Source organism: Leptonychotes weddellii, chromosome 11, assembly GCF_054177405.1.
Source record: "Leptonychotes weddellii isolate Sample4059 chromosome 11, ASM5417740v2, whole genome shotgun sequence".
NCBI lineage: Eukaryota > Metazoa > Chordata > Mammalia > Carnivora > Phocidae > Leptonychotes > Leptonychotes weddellii.
In genome coordinates this window covers 81,612,777-81,634,772 of record NC_138379.1, presented here as the reverse complement: position 1 = coordinate 81,634,772, position 21,996 = coordinate 81,612,777, and the positions used below count along the sequence as shown (strand labels likewise).

The 21,996-nt window shown below is 51.1% G+C and overlaps 1 protein-coding gene and 1 long non-coding RNA gene across 7 annotated transcripts; both read right to left on the bottom strand.

The window, feature by feature from the left end:
- Positions 1-1,909: 1,909 nt before the first annotated feature.
- LOC145716076 (uncharacterized) lies at positions 1,910-5,548 on the bottom strand. The gene is made up of 2 exons (XR_014138405.1): positions 4,774-5,548; positions 1,910-2,313 (listed from the first exon to the last, which is right to left on the bottom strand). It is a non-coding gene; the product is annotated as an uncharacterized LOC145716076 (long non-coding RNA).
- A 1,442-nt stretch (positions 5,549-6,990) lies between these two features.
- Positions 6,991-18,647, bottom strand: HYOU1 (hypoxia up-regulated 1). 6 transcript variants are annotated; one of them, XM_081799318.1, is made up of 26 exons: positions 18,493-18,647; positions 17,530-17,625; positions 17,207-17,300; positions 16,951-17,029; positions 16,652-16,806; positions 16,479-16,555; positions 16,003-16,184; positions 15,687-15,802; positions 14,196-14,388; positions 13,849-13,983; positions 13,607-13,689; positions 13,352-13,484; positions 12,993-13,180; positions 12,654-12,792; positions 12,056-12,116; positions 11,829-11,908; positions 11,240-11,425; positions 10,922-11,094; positions 10,691-10,778; positions 10,453-10,575; positions 10,143-10,276; positions 9,926-10,010; positions 9,061-9,295; positions 8,921-8,968; positions 8,578-8,631; positions 6,991-8,450 (listed from the first exon to the last, which is right to left on the bottom strand). In XM_081799318.1, exons 2-26 carry the CDS (start codon positions 17,618-17,620, stop codon positions 8,386-8,388), a joined length of 2,997 nt encoding a protein of 998 aa, XP_081655444.1. In that variant the 5' UTR covers positions 17,621-17,625; positions 18,493-18,647; the 3' UTR covers positions 6,991-8,385. The 6 variants fall into 6 exon arrangements, with proteins under 6 accessions (XP_081655444.1, XP_081655443.1, XP_081655447.1 ...); XM_081799317.1 differs by having other exon boundaries at positions 18,444-18,622; XM_081799321.1 differs by having other exon boundaries at positions 6,991-8,447; positions 18,444-18,622.
- Between the last annotated feature and the right edge of the window lie 3,349 nt (positions 18,648-21,996).

Below are 21,996 nucleotides of genomic sequence, written 5' to 3'. Positions count from 1 at the left end.
TTTTTCTAGTTCTTTAAGTGGTGGAATTAGATTGTTGATTTGAGATGCTTATTCTTTTTATATGTAGGCATTTACTGCTATAAATTTCCCTCTGTGCATTGCTTTCTGTGAATCCCACAGGTTTCGGTATGTTGTGTGTATGTATGTGTGCATGCAAGTGTGTGTGTGTGTGTAGACTATTACAGCAATTTTAGGCTCACAGCAAAACTGAGTGGAATGTACAGAGAGTCCCTATACATCTCCTGCATGTCCTATTATTGGGTGAAGTCTCTTAGGTCTAATTGATTTATAGTGAGGTTTAAGTACTCTGTTTTCTTATCCATCTAGAAGTTCTATCCATCAATCCAAGTAAGGTATTGAAATCTCAACTACTGTTGTGGAATTGTCTATTTCTTCCTTCAATTCTTTTTTAAAAAAATATTAATTAATTCATTCATTCATTCATTTGAGAGGGGGGCGGAGCACAGAGGGAGAGTGAGAGGGAGAAGTAGACTCCTCACTGAGCAGAGAGCCTGACATGGGGCTTGATCCCAGGACCCCGAGATCACGACCCCAGCCAAAGGCAGACACTTAACTGACTGAGCCACCCAAGTGCCCCTCTTCCTTCAATTCTTCGTTGAATGTCATTGCATGCTTTATATATTTGGGGCCTCTTTTGTTTCGTACATACATTTATAATTGTTATAGCTCCTTAATTAATTGACTCTTATTAACATATCATGTCTTTGTCTCTTATAACAAAGAAAAAATACGTATGTAACAAAAAATATATAGAGAATGTCTTTCTTAAGTCTCTTTTGACTTATAATCTACTTTGTCTGAATTAATAGAGCCATTCCAGCTCTTTTTTAGTTACTATTTACATGGAATATAATTTTCCATTTTTTCACTTCAACGTATTGGTGTCTTTGATCTAAAGTTAGTCTTTTGGGGGCACCTGGCTGGCTCATTTGGTGGAGCATGTGACTCTTGATCTCAGGGTCGTGAGTTGGAGCCCCATGTTGGGTGTAGAGATTAAATAATTTATTTATTTTTTATTTATTTATTTTTTTTAAAGATTTTATTTATTTGACAGAGAGAGACACAGCGAGAGAGGGAACACAAGCAGGGGGAGTGGAAGAGGGAGAAGCAGGCTTCCCGCAGAGCAGAGAACCCGATGCGGGGCTCAATCCCAGGACCCTGTGATCATGACCTGAGCCGAAGGCAGACGCTTAACGACTGAGCCACCCAGGCGCCCCTTAAATAATTTTTTTAAAGATTTTATTTATTTATTTGACACAGAGAGAGAGCACGAGTGGGGAAGAGGGGGGAGAGGGAGAAGCAGGGTCCCCACTGAGCAGGGAGCCCAATGCAGGGCTGGATCCCAGGACCCCAGGATCACTACCTGAGCCAAAGGCAGACGTGTAACCAAATGAGCCACTCAGGTGCCCCAATAAATAAATATTATTTAAAAAATAAAGTGAGTTGGGGTGCCTGGGTGGTTCAGTTGGTTAAGTGTGCAACTCTTGGTTTTGGCTCAGGTCATGATCTCAAAGTTGTGAGATCAAGCCCTGCAATGGGTTCCACGCTCAGTGGAGAGTCTGCCTGAGATTCCCTCTCTCTCTCTCCCTCTGCCCCTGCTTCTCGCTCTGTCTCAAAATAAATAAACCTTAAAAAATAAAATAAAGTGAGTCTTTTGGAGGCAGCATATCCTTATTTATTTATTTATTTATTTTAAAGATTTTATTTATTTATTTGACAGAGAGAGACATAGTGAGAGCAGGAACACAAGCAGGGGGAGTAGGAGAGGGAGAAGCAGGCTTCCCGCGGAGCAGGGAGCCCGATATGGGACTCGATCCCAGGACCCTGGGATCATGACCTGAGCCGAAGGCAGACGCTTAACGACTGAGCCACCCAGGCGCCCCAAGCATATCCTTAATTATTAAGACCCACACTTACATTTACTTTTTTCTCTATTCCTTAAGCTTCCCAAAATTGATATCATCCCCTTAATAAAATAAATTCCTTGGTCTCAATTCCTCTACTTACCATCTCCAGTTGCCATAATCTGTAATTTTGTTTCAGGATTCTTGAACTGGTTAATAACAATAGCAAACATTTAGACAGTGCTCATTAGGTGCTTGGCACTGCTCTGAAACCTTTTCTATATTATTTCTGTTAACTCTCCCAACAGCTCTATGAGGTAGGAACAATTTTTATGGGAAAACTGAGGTAAGAATCGAAGAAACTTGCCCACATCATAGGGCTAAAAAGTGGCAGTCAGGATTTAAGTCCACTCTTTCTTGCTACCTCTCAGATCAGCCAATTCTGAAGCTGTTGGGAAAAAAAATAAGCAAGATTACCCAAGAAAAAATTTTAAAGTGTAATGAGATTATTAAAAAGTATAAAACTACAATAATTAAACCTGTACATTATTAAGTTTATTTATTTAAGTAACCTCTACACTCAACATGGGGCTCAAACTCATGACCCCGAGATCAAGAGTTGCATGCTCTTCGGACTGAAACAGCCAGGTGCCCCAAACCTGTACAGTATTAAAAAGCATCACTGAAACATAATTAAAAATTCCAATATAAGCTCAAATCCATCTGAGAACTTGTTATATAATAAAGGTGGCTCTCCATAACAGCCTAGGAAAAACAGATTTCAGTAAGTGGTACTGGAATACTGGCTAATTGGATCACTACTTCATACCTTACAATAAAATAAACTCTAGGTGGATCAAGTCTAAACACAAAAAAATAGGGGCGCCTGGGTGGCTCAGTTGGTTAGGCAACTGCCTTCGGCTCAGGTAATGATCCTGGAGTCCTGGGATCGAGTCCCGCATTGGGCTCTCTGCTAGGCAGGGAGTCTGCTTCTCCCTCTGATCCTCCCCCCCCATCCTCTCTCTCTATCTCATTCTCTCTCAAATAAATTAAAAAAAAAAAAAAAAAGACCTTACCAATTCTAAAAAAAATAAAAATAAAAAAATAAACACAAAAAAATAGAACCATGAGTACTAGACGAAAGCATGGAAACATTCTTATAATCTTGGAATGGGGATGGCCTCAGCACAACAAATACCTAAAAGCCATACAAAAATATGGTACCTAAAATAAATTTATGCTGAAGACCATATACAAAGTCAAAACCTAAACTGGGTAAGACATATTTACAAGTCATGGACCAAGGACTGATTTCCTTAATAGAGCGAGAGTCCTGAAAGATCGTTAAGACCAACAGAGTCTAGGGCGCCTGGGTGGCTCAGTTGGTTAAGCGACTGCCTTCGGCTCAGGTCATGATCCTGGAGTCCCTGGATTGAGTCCCGCATCGGGCTCCCTGCTTGGCAGGGAGCCTGCTTCTGCCTCTGACCCTCCCCCCTCTCATGTGCTCTCTCTCTCTCATTCTCTCTGTCTCAAATAAATAAATAAAATCTTAAAAAAAAAAAAAAAAAAAGACCAACAGAGTCTAACAGAAAAAGGGACAAGGGGTAGGGAGCAATAGCTCACAGAGAAAGAAAATACAAGCAGCATTTAAGTAAGATGTTCAACCTCAATCCTAAAATAAAATTGAGGCCACTTTTTACTTTATCAGATTGGCAAAATTAAAGTACTAATACTGTATTGGTTTTAGAAACCATGTGAGGTTGGGTCTCATCTTGCTTTAAAAAGAAAAATCATGGGCGCCTGGGTGGCTCAGTTGGTTAAGCGACTGCCTTCTGCTCAGGTCATGATCCTGGAGTCCCTGGATCGAGTCCCACATCGGGCTCCCTGCTCAGCGGGGGGTCTGCTTCTCCCTCTGACCCTCTTCCCTCTCATGCTCTCTGTCTCTCATTCTCTCTCTCTCAAATAAATAAAATCTTTAAAAAAAAAAAAAAAGAAAAATCAGGGTGCCTGGATGGCTCAGTTGGTTGGGCATCTGCCTTCAGCTCAGGTCATGATCCCAGGGTCCCGTGATCGAGTCCCACATCAGGGTCCCTGCTCAGTGGGAGTCTGCTTCTCCCTCTCCGCTTGTTCCTCCTCCCTGCTCGCGCTCTCTCTCTTTCTCTCTCTTTTTCTCTGTCAAATAAATAAAATCTTCAGGGAAAAAAAAGAAAAATCAAAGCCAAATGATTTGTCTCAGGAGTAGGTTACTACCTAGTTCCTAATTTGTTGGACACCAAAACCCATGTCTTTAATCAACGAACGATGCTGCTTCCCATACATAATAGCAAAGAATTCAAAGAAGATAATACTTGAGAATTTAGATTAGGGTTTCTCCATATCAACACTATTGACATTTTGGGCGAGGTAATTCTTTGTGGTGGGGAGGGCTGTTCTGTGCACGGTAGGATGCTTAGCAGCATCCTTGACATCTATCCACTAGATACCAGGAACACCTCTCCTCCCCTCTTCCCAATTTTGACAGCCCAGAATGTCTCCACACATTGCCAAACGTCCTCTGGTAAAGTTGCCCCAATTGAGAACCGCTGCCTTAAATATTCCTACTTTCTAATGTAACCTACGAGATCATGAAAACAACATTATGCCCAAAGGTAGTCACTGTTGTTTGTAATAGTGAAAAGCAGAAGCACCCTGCGGGTTGCAATAATAGATGAAAGATTAAGAAAACCATGGAATGTCTATTCAGTGTATTACAGAGTTGTTAATAATGCCCATCTGATGATGGAAACTAGAGAACTCAAAACTGATCCTTCAGAAAGAATGGCTATTAAAAGCTCACTACTTTTATATTTAAGAATTACTAATGACATGCTTATGATGTTAATTTAAAAATATATGTAAAATTACATACCGCTATGAGTTGAAAACGTAACACCTGGACACAAGAGATTTATAGCAGCTTTGTTCATGATTGGCAGAACCTGGAAAAGCAAACAAGATTCTTTCAGTAGGTGAATGGCTACACTGTGGTACCTCCAGAAAACGGGGTATTATTCAGAGCGACAAAGAAATGAGCTGTCGAGCCATGAAGACATGGAGGAAATGTAAACGCATATTGCTAAGCAAAAGTAGCCAGTCTGAAAGGCTACATGCTGTTTGACTCCCAACTATCTGACATTCTAGAAAAGGCAGAACTATGGAGACAGCAAAAAGATCTGTGGTTGCCAGGAGTTAGAGGGGGCAGGGAGGGATGGACGAAGAGACAGAGCATGGAAGATATTTTGGGCACTGGAACTACTCTGTATGACCCGTAATGGTGGGCACATGTATCTTAAATTTGTCCAAAGAAAAAGAATGTATAATGTTGAGACTGAAACCTAACGTTAACTATACTTTGAGTGATGACAATAATCACTATAGGGTCATAGATTATTATAACTGTACTACTCTGGTGTGGGACGTGGATAGTTGGGGAGGCTGTGCATGTATGGAGCCAGAGGGTATGGGAAGTCTCTGTACTTTCTGTTCAATTTTGCTGGAACCTAAAACTGCTCTAAAAAAAGACTTCCAGGCTTAAAACTTGTCTGACCTGTTCAGCCTTTATTTTTAAAGATTTTATTTATTTATTTGACAGAGACACAGCGAGAGAGAGAACACAAGCAGGGGGAGTGGGAGAGGGAGAAGCAGGCTTCCCGCCGAGCAGGGAGCCCAAAGCGGGGCTTGATCCCAGGACCCTGGGATCATGACCTGAGCCAAAGGCATATGCCCAACGAGTGAGCCACCCAGGCACCCCATGACCTGTTCAGCCTTTAGAGAAAAACATAATCATCATGGTCATTACTTATTTAATTTCTTAGACATGTGATTAATGACTGGAGTGATCTTCCTTTTGTCAAATACGGTTCCATCAAGACTGATGAACAACCCAAATTTAATAGTGCTGGTGAATTGAGTGGTGAATCTCTAGCAACACATTCTCATATCAGAGCAGTTAACAGCAAGGGCTAACAGATCAGAATTAAGTTCAAACCTAGCCGAGGGACTTAACACCTGTGATTCCTTGTATCCATTACTGAAACCCTTATGAACTGTCAACTGTCAATTTCTTTAGTTAGTTAGTAAGTAGGCTCCACACCCAATGTGGGGCTTGAACTCATAACCCTGAGATCAAGAGTCACATGCTCTACTGACTGAGGCAGCCACACACCCCATGAACTGTCAATTTCTTATTTGCAAAATAGGGTTGTCATCTTAAAAAGTGATTGTCGGGACGCCTGGGTGGCTCAGTCGGTTGAGCATCTGCCTTCTGCTCAGGTCATGATCCTGGAGTCCTGGGATCGAGTTCTGCATCTGGCTCCTTGCTCTGTGGGGAGCCTGCTTCTCCCTCTGCCCCTCCTCTGCTCATGCTCTCTCTCTCTGACAAATAATAAAATTAAAAAAGTGATTATCACCTAAAAAAGTCTGGGACAGGGCGCCTGGGTGGCTCAGTTGGTTAAGCAACTGCCTTCGGCTCAGGTCATGATCCTGGAATCCCAGGATCGAGTCCCACATCAGGCTCCCTGCTCAGCAGGGAGTCTGCTTCTCCCTCTGACCCTCCTCCCTCTCATGCTCTCTGTCTCTCATTGTCTCTCTCGCAAATAAATAAAATCTTAAAAAAAAAAAAAAATTTTTAAAAAAAAGTCTGGGACATAGAGGTCCAAATAATGTCAGCGGAAAAATAAAACCACAACTTTATTTTCATGAAAAAAACAAAACTTACACATATGAATCTCAACTAAGTCCAAAATGTTAATACCGTGGTGGTACTTTTTAAGTACCACCACAGTATTTTAAGTGGTAATTTTAAGATTCAAACTCCTGTCTTACCAATTTTCTATAATAAACATGGACTGTCTATATTCAGGAAACATTTTTAAAAATCACGGCACAAGAGGCGCCTGGGTGGCTCAGTCATTAAGCGTCTGCCTTCGGCTCAGGTCACGATCCCAGGGTCCATGGGACTGAGCCCCACATCGGGCTCTCTGCTCGGCGGGAAGCCTGCTTCTCCCTCTGCCGCTCCCCCTGCTTGTGTTCCTTCTCTCGCTGTTAATCAATCAATCAATCTTAAAAAAAATCACGGCACAAAAACTGTAGAAAAGAATATTTTATTGAAACAGTTTCTCAATTAACAATGGACCAAAGTACAATTTGACTCAAACCTGTCCAACCAGCCTCAACCACTAGTGAAAGAACTCAAACATACAGGATGGGGTGGGACCCTGCGGTCTCATTTCTGCCAATGTGGCAAAAAAAAAAAAAAAAAAAAAAGGCAAAAAGACAACAGACAGACACGGCCAGGTTCACCCTTGCCCTGGGAGCTGGGTGGCAGCTGCAGCTCCCGTTCCAGACGCGATACTGGAGGACAGGCTCCCCAACATGGGCACGGTGGGTCAAGAGCCCCCATCTTAGAGCAATGCAAGAAAGGCAGGCCAGCCCCCACCCCCTTCCGTCCCGCACAAGGCCTGCCCTAAGAGGGAGAGGTGGCCTTTTTACATTCACACCCCGGCCTCGCCTTCCCCCAGGGTCTTGGGATAGGGGCTCACAGTAGAAAGCACATTTTGGTCAGCCCAGGGGGCCAGGGGGCCAGGGAAAGCCTATGTCTGGGCGGGCAGACGAGAGGAGAGGGCCAGGAGCCACAGGCTGCCGGGCAGATGCACACTGACGATACCTGCAGGAAGCTGGCATCCCACGCTGGCCACTCCACACACACTCTCCCACGCCCGGGAGTCCGCAAGTGGGAGCTCTGGGGTTTTCACATGTCTCTCCCACAGAGGGGGCTGGATTCCCTTCTTCGCTTTCTCCCTGCCTACTCTGGCCACCGGGGGGTGCACAAGCAGGAGGGGATTGATCTAGCTTTACTGCAGCCCGTCCGGATGGAAGGGCTTGGGCAAGAGGCAGACGGCCGCCTAACTTGCCACAGGAAGGCCAGGAAACCATGGGAAGAAGAGTCACTGGGGATGGGGCCTTTCAGGGAAAGACAAGACCCTGGAGGAGAAAAGAGCAGAGATATGCACTCGGAAACCAGACCTGGTAACCAAGGCTCTGTAGACACTGGCCCCTGTAGGGTGGACTTTATGGTGGAAGAGGAAGGCAGGAAGGAGGACAGAGAAGACTGGAGACTCTCTAATATCCCAAGGCATCCCTCCCCCTGCCAGGTCCATCGAACCCTCACGGCCAATCTCTCACCTACCCACAGGCAAAGAATTAAGACATAATAGTGATTTTTCCCAAATTAGGGCCTGGATAGGTAGGGAACCAGGGCTGGGATTAGGAAATCGAACAATTTCGGTTTTTACCACAGAACCACTGCAGAAGGAACTGGTGAGCTGTCCCTTCCTTCCCCCTCTCCACACCTCCGATCAAGGTGAGAGAAAAGGAACTGAAGCCTCTGAGGGCAGGAGCAACCCCTCCCCCGACCCTCAATGTTTAATAAATAGAGGAGGTAGGAGAAGGGGGTGGGATGAATGGGGAACGGGGGCGGGGGTTATAGTTCATCATTCTTCAAAGTCGGCTTCTGTCCTGTTGGTTGCTCCTTCTGTTCTGGTTCTGCTGGGGGTGGGGAAGAGCAAAGGGATGGAGTCGGTGAAATGGAGGTGACCGGCCCCCATTCTGTGCAGATCCTCCCCCCGGGACCCTACCAACCAGGCTTCCCAGGTACCCCGAGCTCCACGCTCACCTGCTCCAGGATCTCCCAGCTCCAGAGGCTCGGCATCTGCTGCTTCAGATCCTGCTTTTGGGAAGGAAGAGGTTAGCCTCTGCAGAAAGGAGGAAGGGGCTAACGGAGGGGCTGGCAAACTGTTTCTGCAAAAAGCTAGGGAGTCAATGTTTTAGGAGTGAGGGGCCACACTCGGCCTGTGTGCACGTGTGTGTGTGCGCGCGTGAGCGTGCATGTACAATAACCTAAAAACATTAAGGGCCATTCGTAGCTTGTGAACCTTCCAGAAACAGGCCATGCCTGCCAGGGTGCCAACCTCTAGGTTAAGCACTAACCATATTACCAACCACTTTCCCCAACTCACGAGTCTCCTTCTCAGGTTCTGAAATGGGCTTTGCATCTTCAGCCTGGCCTGGAAGGAAACCAGGGGTAAAACGTACTGAGCCGGAAGGAGAGGCCTTCTTCCCGCCCAGTAGCACCCGGAGCCGGGCACCCTGCCCTCACCTGGTGGGGGGATGACCTTCTCCGCTTGGTCACTGGCATTGAGGGGAGGCTCTGCCCGGGTCCCATTCTTGTCTTTGGGCCTGGGCCGGGGCTTGGTAAACTTGGCCTTATTGAGCAGATACTGCACCTCACGGTCCAGGGCCATCATCTTGGCCTCGATGTCTTTTGAGAGCAACACAGGCTTCTCTGTGGCAGGAAGCTTGGCCTGCTCGGCCACGGTCGCATTCTTCCAGGCCTGTGGGCGAGGCCAGGCCAGGCTCAGAGCTAGCCCTGGAGGGCGCAGGTATCTCTGCCCCAGATGAAATACACCCCAACCAGCCCCAGCTCCCAAACCACTCCACTGTCAGCCCCACAAGGGGAGGCAGGCTCCTCAGAACGGCATTTGACGCTTTGCACAAAGGAGTCCCAAACTACACGCCTAGGGCTTACACCCCATTACCTGGGACCAACTACAGCTGCAGCTCTTGATCACTCCCTTGTCTCTGCACTTCTTGAGCTCCAATTCAAAGACGTTCCCCACACATCCCAAAGGGAAGTTTCTGCTTCCTATGACCAGTCATTCTCACCTCCCCGAACCGGGCCCACTTTCTGAGTGCAGCTCAAGCCCCAGCCCTCCGGAGCAGCCACCCTAACATCATGGGAATGGGCTCCACTGCTGCCCCAGTCTGACAACTCATGGATGGCCACGACCCGTCTGGGGCTCATCAGACATGGCCGCAAACGTAAACAGTCTTCTGCCTTCCCAATGAGCTGCGAGGCCAGGAGGCAGCAGCGGCTGAGTCTCCGTCTTTCCCCATCTCCCACGCTGCCTAACGTGGACACCTTGCCAGCTAAGTATCCCCGGGAGTATTTACACAGGGATTACCCAGGTCTCGTTGATGACTTTCTCTAATGTCGCCATCTCCACCTCAGTGAAGATCTGGTCCATCTCTGGGATGAGCCGGGCACCCCTGGAAGCCAGAAAGGAGACAGTGAGCCCAGGAGGAAGAGGGGTCTGGGGTGTGCACGTGGGGCACGGGAAGCTGACGGACCCTGAGGCTTGGTGGGACTGAATTAGGAAGAAGAGCAAAGGTGCTGCTCACTTGAGGAACATGCTGGAATGGTTGAGGAGATTATCAAGGGCAGACAGCCGTTCAGGCCACTTCTTGCGCTCTTCCACCCGAAAAAACAACCCGTGGCACAGCTTCCTCAGCTCAGTCAGCTTCTCCTTCAGCATCTGACGGATGCGGGGTGGGAGGGGGCAGAGGGGTTGAAGGGAGGAGAGGCCGGCCCTGGAGCCAGCCCTGCATCCCGCTCATGGCCTCATACCCCAGCTCTCCTCACCTTCTCTGACCCTGGGAGAGGAGAGCGAGGGCTCCCATCCCACCCGCCATGTCCTGGGAGGCCGCTTACCACCGTGGTGGCCCCAAAGCCCTCGTCCTCCAGCCAGGTGGAGGCTGCACTGAGCCTCCCAGAGATCTCCTCACGCTGCTCCTCAGTGGACACTTCCTGGTACTCGGGCTGGTACAGTTTGTCCTAGGGAGATGCACACAGACCCAAGCATGCACCAAGCCCCTGAGGGCAAGGCTCACAGAGCCAGACCCTCCTCAGACACAGGTCCCAGGGTAGGGGTGCCTCCCAGCCTACCAACCTGGGTCTCAAAGATAAAAGCTTCCAAGCTGTTGGCAGCCTTTTCCCGTTCCTGCTTCTCTAAGTCTCGGAGTGTCAAGTCTTGAAGTCTGTGGGACAAAAGAGAATCAAGCATGAAGGAGAGAGTATGCTGACTTTGGACCTTGGGTCAGACAGTTCTCCCTCCCAGGGGTGCCGTTCCATACCCTGCCCACCCTACACACACACATGCACACGCAGAGTCCCCACTCACTTTTGCGCCGAGCGGGCCAGCTCATCCTCAGGTAAGTCAGGCAGGTCCAGAACCACCAACTCCACCCCAATCTCCTCTACCATTCTCTGCTTCCGGGCAGGCTTCTGCTTCTTTTCTTCCTCTGGGGCTGGAGGAACACCCTCAGACCCTGCTTCCTTTTTCTCACTTGGCTTCTAGTGGGGAAAGAGACGAGCATGTCCAGAAAAGCTTAGACCCTTCTATTCTCCACAGGCGGGGCTCTAGGGGACAAGAAACAAGGCAGGCATCTATTCCCTTAGCCCCCGGGGCCACCCTGGCCTTATTCTGCCTGCAGCTCACCTGGGCCTCAGACTTTTCCTCGTTTTCTTTTTCTGCAGCCTTTTCTTCCTCAGGGGCTGCATCCTCCTTCGGCTCGGTGGGTGGGGGCTGAGAAGTGTCCTCCACTGGGGCCTCGGCCTCCTCCTTGAGCTCCGCTTGCTCCCCAGGCTCATCCTTGCTCCCCTCAGCAGGGCTTTCCTCTTCCTCCTGGGAAACAATCACAGACACCCCCCAGAGAAAACAGTCACTAGCTGAGCCTAAGGCTAACCCGGCTCAGCAAGGCCGAGGCCCCCAGACGCTGCCGTGAAGGGGCTTGCTGCACGGCGTGCGGGCAGACAGACTGCACAGCAATGGGCGGTGGGCTGCACGGCCTTCGGCAGTCTCGTCAGACGAAGGACAAGTGCTTGGCGAGGAGGGGAACGTGCCCCGGAACTCGACCACAGGGGCAGCCTGGAGTCCAGAGGGGGCTATGGTTCACTGGGGGGCTCGGGAAGGGGCGATCTAGCCAATCCCAGGCAGCTGGAATGCCCACCCCAATCCCTGCGTCCGCTGCCACTCCCCGGGCCCGTACCCCATCCTCCGAGTTCCCCTGGCTCCGTGCTGGCCTCACCTGGACGGCGTCCGTACCGTTCTCTTTAGTGTCTGCTGTCGTACCACCTCCAAACAGGCTAGAGATGGTGTTGCCGAGTTCTGGGAGGAAGAAAGCCCCCAAACTCACAAGGGCCACAGCAGTCACGCCATCTTCCAACCCAAAGGCAAGGCCTGCCCGCCTCCCCAAAACGCATACAAGTAGCTCCTCCCTCACACACATGCACGCACCGCGCCCACTCAGCTTACTGGTCAGGGTAGATTCCTCTTCTGGACTGTCCTCCACCAGGGTCTCAAACACAGACTCCACCTGAAGACGGACTCAAGCTGAAGGAACACACGAGCTAACCCACCTTCCCCGCACAAACCTCCTGTCATCGCGGGCATCTACTTACGCGCTTCCACGTGACTCGAGGTGGTGCTGGCCTATTCCCTCACCTGCCGCCTTCTACGGGCTCCTGAGGCAAGTCACCTCCACCCCTTTTGATTATGAGCCCTCTGAGGACAAAGCCCTAGCTCCTTTCCCCCGAGCCCTGCACTTCTCTACTCGACAACAGAACAGGCCATTGTCTCCCACAGTGTGTTTTAAAAGATATTAACCCCCAGAACTATTCTTTGAGAATGACTTACTTAGCCATCCTATAGGTCCTAAATTTTACGATACCCATAAGCACTTAAAGGAACTAAGACCACAGCAGATCCGTGGTTAGTTGTGTTTAGACCCAAGGCTTTTCCATCTCCCAAACCCTTCTCGTTTCTCGTGTTCTAATACCATGTGGAGGAACCACTCTGGAAAGGCTGGTGGGGCCTAGGCCCTCGCCCTGTGTCCAGGGCCTCCTTCTCTCACCCTGATGAGGCTGAGCACGCCGCTCTCATCCAGGTTGAAGTGAGCCTTGATGCCCTTGGACTCGTGGTCAGGATACTTCTTGAAGCTCTCACCCACACCTTTTAGCTTCACCGTAGTCAAATTCTGGGAGCCAAAGACCCTGGTTGGGGAGGAGAGAGCCATTCCAGGGAGCTCACCCAGTCTGCATCCAGCTCTAGACTACATAGCCTCCTGTCATGAAATATCACCACCCGCCCCCCCGCCACTGCAAGATGCTCACCCCAACCTTGAGCACACAGCCTGCTGCCTGTCCGCCCTGTGGCCCCAGATCCTCCCTCCCATCCTGATCCCCCTTCTCACCTAAGATCCTCAGGCCCCAGGAAGCCCAGGTCACCATAGTTGATGTGGAAGTTGAAGTCATGGTTGTAGCGGTTAAAGGTGATGACTTTGCGTTGAGGGTAGGGCCCCATTCGGGAGAAGAGAACCCGCTTATTGTGCTTCAGGCTGCGAACCCCGGGCTCCTCCTCCACCTCCCTCGTGAACTCCACCTACACAGCGGGCAGAGAGGAGGCACGCTGGAGAGCCACAGCAGGTTCTGGGGTAAGGGTATGTGGAGAACATCAGCTGCCAGAAGACAAGGGGGCAGGCTAGAGCGGACAGAGGGAGCATGCTCAGTGAGGTAAAGGGAGTGTGTCGCCTGATCAGACGGGCCTACTCACCAGGATGGGGTAGATGACCGCATCTCGGACTACAAACGGCTTCACCTTGAAGGCTTTGCTGAGCGCGGCTGCCTGGTATACGGCCCCCATGGCGGCTGCTTCGTCGGCGTTGATGTTCTTCCCTAGTTCCTCCCTGTGGGGGTCCCACGCTTTAGCACGTTGACTCTGGAGCAGCCAGCCTGGCCGCCCTCTCCTCAGCCCTGCAGCGGCCCAGCCCCAGAGCCCCGGCCCCAGTGCCTCAACACCCACACTCACTTGCCCACAGCCTTCAGCAGCACCTCCTGAACTTTAGGGACCCGGGTGGCCCCACCGACCAGGATCACCTGCTCAATCTCATCCTGCAGAGAAAGAATGGGACACGGAACAGCTTGGAGTTAGCCCTCCTCCTCAGCGCTGACTCGTCCCTTAACAATCCTGCCCCCTCCTGCCCGCCACCCAGTCCCTCTCTCTCCCACCTGCCTCCCCACCCCCAGGCCCACGCCTGACTCTCCCCTCACCAAATTCATCTCGGCACTCTGGAGGGCCTGCTGTACAGGCCCAGGTACTCGCTCAAATAAATCTGCACACAGCTCTTCAAACTCCACTCGGGTCACTTTTGCCTTGAAGTCCACATCGTCCATCAGGCCCTCGATCTGGGGGAGGATGAGGCATGTCAGAGTTCCCACCCAGATCCTCCTCTGGCTGCGCAGGCCAGAAACCAAGGGGCCGGGGCTTTGGGAGAAGGGCAGGAGACCGAGGAAGAAGGGATGGGCCACACCGCACACCAGCGGCCTAGCTCGGGAGGCTGGGGTCCTCTCCCCTCCGGGTGGGGAATCTTTTCCCTCAAGCAGCCACGCGCGGGCACCTGTGCCACGTGATCAGCGTTGGCACTCAGGACGGTCTTGAGTCGATTTGCCTCCCGCAGCAGCTTGGCCATGGCACGGGGGTTCTCCCGCACATTCTTTGCTCTCTCGCCCTTGCGCTGTTCATTGAAAAGCTTTGCCAGGTGCTCACGCAGCCGGAGCTCCATCTCCAGGCCCCCCAGGGTGCGGTCAAATCTATTCAGGCAAAGGTGACAAAGAAAAGTGTGAGGGGGCGCCTGGGTGGCTCAGTCGGTTAAGCGACTGCCTTCGGCTCGGGCCATGATCCTGGAGTCCCGGGATCGAGTCCCGCATCGGGCTCTCCGCTCAGCGGGGAGTCTGCTTCGCCCTCTGACCCTCCCCCCTCTCATGTGCTCTCTCTCTCTCATTCTCTCTCTCAAATAAATTTAAAAAAAAAAATTAAAAAAAAAAAAAAAAGAAAAGTGTGAGGAACACACAGGGTCCCTTCATCAACCCAGGAACCTGACTCTCGTCCCACGTACGTGGCTGACACCTCAGTGACGGTTCACCTACTCCTCCAATCCACTGTATTTACTGGGCGTCAACTTCATGCTTGTCTCGGGATGCAATTAAGAGAAAAAAGATGGGGTCCCTGCTATCAAGGAGTTTACAATCTAGCATCGAACCAACGCGCGACCGTGAAACATGTACCACCCTGTGAGTTACGAGGAACGGACAAGCAACCGCATCAGGAGACATAAAAGGGAAGTGTTGCCTATTTGCCGACGTCAGGGAAGGCTCTGTGGAGACATGATAATTGAGCTGAAATCTGAAGGATGAGTGGAGGTAACGAGGCGAAGAGCAAGGAAAACAAATCCAGAGAGGGGAAACAGTATACGTAAGCAGCCGAGGTGGGAGCCAGCAGAGTAAGTTCCCAAGGAGGGCAGGTGAGGCTGGAGCTCAAAGAGCAAGGGACTCTGGGTAGAGACAAGTGGGAGGGGCCAGGGCTCTCAGAGGCTAATGTAAAAGGTTTGGAGCCACTGAGGGTTTTTAAAGAAACAAATAATCAGGTTAGCACTTTGAAAAGAACCCTCTGGCTGTAATGTGGAGAAAGAACCGGAAGGAGGCCACACTGGAGGCAGGGAGACCTTCTTTCATAACCCTGCAGGTCAGAGATGATGGCAGCCTGGACTCGAGTGCTGGTGGGAAAGCAGGCCAGAAACGAACAGGTATGAGAAAGAAGACAACGCCATCGATAAGCACAGCGAAAATGACAAGAACAACAAAATGACTGCACGTGGTCTACGGCCTCACGGGTTTCCTTAGAAGCAGCTCAGGAAGTTCCCTGCCTTTCAACCTTCCCAAACTGTCATCCTCCCTCTCCATCTTCCCCTGAGTCTTGCAACAGGTACCCCATGATGACCGATGCTTCAGAAGAGCACTCGTGCAGAAAAATGAGGCAGCTGCCCCTCCGAGAAGAAAGCCCCAACCCGAGGGTGTCTGAGCCAGCAGCCCTCCTTCCGGCCCTGACTTACCCCACGCCCCGGACCTGCAGCTGCGGCTGCATCCCCGCCTCCTTAGTCTTCACTGTCTGGTAGGTCACGATGGTGCACACAGTGCTGCCAGCGCCCATGTCGTAGAACATGACGTTCTGTAGAGACACCGAGACGACAGTCACGGGAACCTCATCTAACTCCAGGTGCTGTACCAACTCTCCACTTAAGGCTGAAAAGCTCCAACAGCGGCCGGGAGGGGCATTCTCTTGCTGCATTTCGTCGAGGACTAGCCATGCAAACCAGATGCCCAACAAGCCACCCTGCCCATCTGCTCGGAAGTTCCTCCCTGGCTCACCTGGGCGGTGCTGTTGATATCTTTCCGGCGGAAGACACCATAGCTGAGGGCCGTGGCGGTGTTGTCGTTGATGAGCTGTAGCACTTTGAGGCCGGCCATGCGAGCGGCCTGCAGCACAGCTCGGCGCTCAGCCTGATTGAAGAAGGCTGGCACCGTGATCACTGCGTCCTTGATGGGCTGCTCTACAGAGGACAACAGAACGGGGCTTCCACCAGCCCCGTGCCTCCGATGATACTTTCCTAGTCTTGGCACTACTGACGTTTTGGGACAAGTAACCCTTTGCTGTGTGGGGCTGTCCTGCCCATTGTGGGATGTTCGGCAGCATCCCCAGCTCAGTAGACGTCAGGAGCAGCTCCCCATATAACCAAAGCAAAGATACCTTCAAATATCGCCGAAGGTTCCCTGGGAGGCAAAACTGCACCCCCTATGAGACCCTAGGGAACCTGGCCGCCACTGACCCCACCTTAGCTACTCACCTGCAAAATCCTCAGCCAGGGAACGGGAGTAATTGAGAACCATGCCAAGTACCTCCTCAGGTGAGAACTGTAGCTGCCTGGGGGAAGGAGGGTAGTGAGAGGCAAGGACAGCCGTGAGCACGAGAGGAGCCCATCGGGCCTGCTGAGCCTGCCGTCCCCAGCACAGCACTCACGGGCTAATCTTGAAGTGCACAGTCTGCCTCTGTGGGTCGGAGCCGAGCTCATGCTCTGGAAAACGAGCTCTGTAAAGGGCCACGTGGGGGTTTCCCTCCTGCTTCCCCAGGAGGTGCTGGAAGTAACGCAGCGTCGCCTTCGGATTCTTGATGGCCTGAGAGGAGGTAAATGAGGAGCAGAGTGTTAGGCTCCCAAGTCCACCATCACCTACCTCTCACATCAGAAGTTCAGGCCCTGCGGTCTGTCATCTCCTCCCCTCTGCCCACCGCTCTAGGAAGGGGGTGGGCTGCTAGCTCACCATGCTTGCTGCACTGTCTCCGAAGAACCTTTCATTTTCTTTCAGAGTCACAGTCACTGGGGTTTTCCTCCGGGATTCCCTGAAGAGAAGAGACGTAGGGCCCAGGTGCCTATAGCAGGGTGTGGACTCAGGAGCCTCAACACCCCAAATACAATCCCTCAGACACCGGACTGTTGTGGGCCCTAGGAAGAATCCACACTGGCTTGGAGCACAGACTCCCCTCTTTCCCCACCCCTGACACTGGGGTCACCCTCACTTGTTCAAGACAATTTCCATGGGCACTCCGGGTTTGACAATGGCCACCTTCATGGACTCGCTGCCCAGGTCCACAGACATCACAGCCAGTGTGTCTGAAAAGGAAATAGATTTGTCAATCAGCCCCTCTTCCCCCACATTCTTGAGTCCCCTCTAACCACAGCACAGCACTCCCCACAGAGAAGGTAAGAAAGTGGAAAGATAAAGGCCTGGGTTCAGCAACTCGAGTCCAGAGGCTTCCAACCAAAAGCCTCCCCTCCCACCATGGATCATTCATCATTCACTCATTTATTCTTCTGCTGATCCTGCTTCTGGGGTACACACCACTCAGTGCCAACAGGTCTGCCAAGAGCACAGCCATCACGACCCAACAGGCTAGCCTCCTTGGCCTCTGCCTCCTGCTGGTGGCGGCCATTGTGCCTGAGGGAAAAGAAAAACAACACTTGTAACCGGACGCCTGAGTGAAGACGACAGAATCTCATCCCAGAACAGAGAAGCTTTAAGATTTATACTCCACTGTCACTGAGGGCAGAGGAGCCTACATCCCCAGCTCTCCCTCCTGATTAAGGACCCGGCACTCTAATCACTCAAAGGCTCCTGGGCTCCATCCAACACATCCCTAAACAGGGAAGGTACCAGGACAGGAGAAAGAAGACCAGAGCCTTCGGTCCACTGCATAGGCTATAACCGGCGCACCCTGGCACGGCCCCTGCTGTCACACCTGGGGTGAAGCCAGGAGTCCCCGCCCAGGGCTCAACTACCTCCCTACACCTGGAGCTCCCCCGCTGGCGGGGGAAAGCCAGGCCGGGCCTGGACGGGAACTAAGAGGTGGTGACGTTGGACGAGGCTGGGATGTTAGAAGGGCCCGTCTCCTCCTCTGTATCCCTTCGGGGTGTCCCGCCCGCCCTCCGTTCTCCATCCCAACCCCCGGCCCGCCCCGCTGCCTACACAGACGCCGTGCCAGGAGCGCTAAGATTCTTCGCCGGGCGGGCACCGAGTCCCCCCCGAGTTCACCTAAGCCTCACCTGGCGAAGGCGGCTGCTCCCACTCCCGGAAACGCGGCCCGGCCCACCCCTAAGACGTGGGGGCGCCCCAGGGACTGAGCTGCGGGGCCAACCTCACCGGCGTCCGTGCGGCCCTCGCTCCCGCTCCCGACCCGCCCCCGGAGCTAGCACGTTGCCTCCTCCAGGAGGGGTGGCCGGCTCCCATCGCCATCCCCACCCCCCGCTACCGCTTGCCTGCGCTCCTGGGGCCCCAGCTCTGGGACAAACGCGGCGGCGGACGTACCCACGAGGCCAGCAGCGCGCCCCCAAGCCCGCGCCCTTCACGACTCCCCTCGGTTTGCAAACTGTTACATTAGCCACCAATCTCTCGGCGGCGTCTCGCGCACCAGCCGGCCCCGGACGCGGCGTGCGCTCATTGGAGCCTCCGCCGCCCGGCCCTGCGCCGCGCGCCCGGCCCCGCCCCCGCCTCCCCGGCGCGCGCTCCCATTGGGCCACGTCCTAGGCCCGCCCCCTCCGCCGTCGCCGGCTCGGACTCCCGAAGCCGCCCAGGGGCCAGTCTGCCAGTTGGGGGAAAACGGCTGACGCCGGCCGGGGATTGGGCCACGTCACCGGGCCCGGCGCCCGCCCTCGTGCAGTCCCGGACCTTTCCGGCCTCGGCGCTGGATGCCCGACTGTCGGGGTCGGAAGTGACTCGAGGCCGGTGCGAGTGGGCGCACGGACAGTCCCGCACTCGGCCCCCTGCCTCCGGTCACCTGGGGAGCCCCGGCCGAGGAGTGGGAGTGACCCGCATCCCCTCCGCAGCCACGCGGAAGAGGCGCTCGCTTGCTGGTTGGTACTGAACTGCCCTGGGCTTTGGATAGAAATCAGAATGGCTGCGTTCCAGGCTTAGTCCGCCCCGCCCCGTTTCACCGATGACACTAAAGCCACCAAAAGAGATGTTCGCTAGTGGGACGGAGATAACACTTGTTTCAGTGGCAGAATTTGGCCTGGACACCTTACTCTAAGCTCCATTTTTATGAGACGGAATATTCCAAGATGCAAAGCGCAGTACACAAAAGATTAATTTTGTGAGGCTGTAATTGAGCATAAATGCACCACCTCGTGTTTTCATTCCATCAAATCTTGTGTATCTTCCCTTCTCTTTTCCTGCTTCTATCCGAATTAAAGTACCTCCGACGGATATTTGGCGCTCCTCCCTCCCTTTTTGTATTTTTACAGCTCCGTAAAGTGTGCGCAGTCCTTGGAAAGCGCCCCCCACCCCCCCCCGCGTTTTACTGACATGAGCTCACATTTCTTAAATATGGAAAATGGATCTCCTGTTTCCTCCTGAAATCATCTCCAGGCCTCCCTTCACAGAAGTCTCCCTTGAAGGCCCCGGCGGTAACTGCCAGAACTTGTTTAAGGAACTCTTATCTGTACTTTTCCTACATTTTTCATGATGCTTAGGGAGACAGAGTAGTCAGGTGTCTATGCTTAGAAGATAAACAAACCTACTGGCAGTACCAGGGAGAAGCTGATTTTTCTTCAATTTGTGGATTGCTCAGTCTTCATAGGGAGACCTTAGTAGAAACAAGGAGAAATAAATCCCTTTGATACCATCCTCAACCTCATCTCTGGAGCTATCTGCTGTTACCCGTGTGGTGTGTAACCTTCCAGGCCCCTTTGGTGCATTTATTTACATATGTATCTTGAAACGTGTAGCTTTTGCTTTTTCGTAAATGATAAAATATTATATAATTAGGTTGTAACTTGCTTTTCTTTCCCTTTTTTTGTAACTAAGAACAAATCATGGAGCGTTTTCCATATCCGTGTGTAAAGATTCACCTCAGTGTTTACTGCTATAGAACATTCCATAGCATGGGGGTTGGTTAGCTGCAGTGATGGACATATACGTTGTCATTTCAGTTCCACTGAGAGAGATTTTGTTTCTGTATGACTGACTCTACTTTTGGGTAGCTATCTGGAAAGGTAGATTCTTTCCATCCATTTCTTTTTTTCTTTTTAAAAATTTTATTTATTTTTAAAGATTTTACTTACTTGAGAGAGAGCACAAGCAGGGTGAAGGGCAGAGGGAGAAGCAGAGCCCAATGTGGGACTTGATCTTGGGACTCTGGGATCATGACCTGAGCTGAAGGCAGACGCTTAACCAACTGAGCCACCCAGGTGCCCCTCTTTCCATGCATTTCAGATTATGCATCTTTAACATTTATTGGGCCTCTGTCGTATATAAGCACTGCACTAGGTGTGTCCTTGCTTTTGGAAAAGTCGCAGTCTGTTGGGAAACAAATACGTTTATAGTTTCAATGCACTTACTAAAAACCTATTGAGTGGCTGCAAATTGGGACAGTAAGAAGGTCAGTGTGCCCTGCTCCTGAGCTCCCACCCCCAGAATATCCTTGGTGGGAGCAGTATCCGTGCCCTTGGGAGGTGCAGCAGGTGCGAGAGCTCTGGGGAGTCACCTGTTTTGTTCTCCGACCAGAGAGGAGAATAGTGTTTCACAAGAACATGTTGTAAAACAATGGGAACATTTTAAGGTAAATCACCTGTTTTAGATTGACCAAGGCAGCTGAATTCACTAGTTCTTGTTCAGAATAACTTGTTAGTAACATTTAAGGACTACATCCCTTCCCCCCGCACTGAGCAGAAACCCACAAGTTGCCATCTTGCAGGACCTGTGCCAAACTGACTTCTAGAAGAGTAAAATGAACACATTAGCGAAGGCATATGCATACGTTATAAACCATGCAAGTATGTCACGTGCTGAGGGCAATGTGGATCAGGGCAAATATCCTGGTTCGGGAGAATTTTAAAAATCAGTTGTCACCCAGCAATCCCCATCTTAGGTTTACAAGTAACAAATGTTTCAACGTATATTCACCGAGAGATTGTAGCAGCTTCATTCATAACGGCCCCAAATTGAATATCATCCAAATACCCATCAATAGTTGGATGAGTGAGTAAATTGTGGTGGATTCACACAATATAATTCCATACGGCAATGAAAAGAAATGGTCTATTACATTCTGCAGCTTAAATGAATCCCACAAAAATAATATTGAGTGAAGGGCGCCTGGGTGGCTCAGTTGATTAAGCGACTGCCTTCGGCTCAGGTCATGATCCTGGAGTCCCGGGATCGAGTCCCGCATCGGGCTCCCTGCTCGGCGGGGAGTCTGTTTCTCCCTCTGACCCTCCCCCCCTCTCCTTCTCTCTCTCTCTCATTCTCTCTCTCAAATAAATAAATAAAATCTTAAAAAATATATATAATAATATTGAGTGAAAGAAGTCAGAAGCCGGAGAGTACATACTTTATGATTTCACTTTAGATACAAAGTTTAAAACCAGGCAAAACTAAGCTATGGTGATAGAGGTAGAGATGGTGCTTACTTTGTGGGGTGATAGTGTTTAGAAGAGGGCATAACAGGTTTCTTGGGGTGCTGGCAGCACTCTGTTTGCAATGCTGGTTGCAATGGCTTTGTGAACATTTAATAGGCTGCAGTATGTACGCTTTTCCATATATATGTTATACTTCAATACAAATTTTAAAAATATTTTGTATGTAGGGGCGCCTGGGTGGCTCAGTCATTAAGCGTCTGCCTTCGGTTCAGGTCATGATCCCGGGGTCCTGGGATCGAGCCCCGCATCGGGCTCCCTGCTCCGCGGGGACCCTGCTTCTCCCTCTCCCACTCCCCCTGCTTGTGTTCCCCCTCTCGCTGTGTCTCTCTTTGTCAAATAAATAAATAAAAATCTTTAAAAAAAAATATTTTGTATGTGTTGCACAAAAGACTAG

What these genes read in the sequence shown, in the direction of transcription:
- HYOU1 (XM_081799318.1), bottom strand. Translation starts at nt 17,620, where the DNA reads ATGGCCGCCACCAGCAGGAGGCAGAGGCCAAGGAGGCTAGCCTGTTGG. An exon ending in ATATCAACAGCACCGCCCAG is followed by an intron (nt 15,803 to 16,002) that starts GTGAGCCAGGGA and finishes GTGTCTCTACAG; the next exon opens with AACGTCATGTTCTACGACAT. An exon ending in AGAACCTGAGAAGGAGACTC is followed by an intron (nt 8,632 to 8,920) that starts GTGAGTTGGGGA and finishes CCTTCCCAAAAG; the next exon opens with CAGGATCTGAAGCAGCAGAT.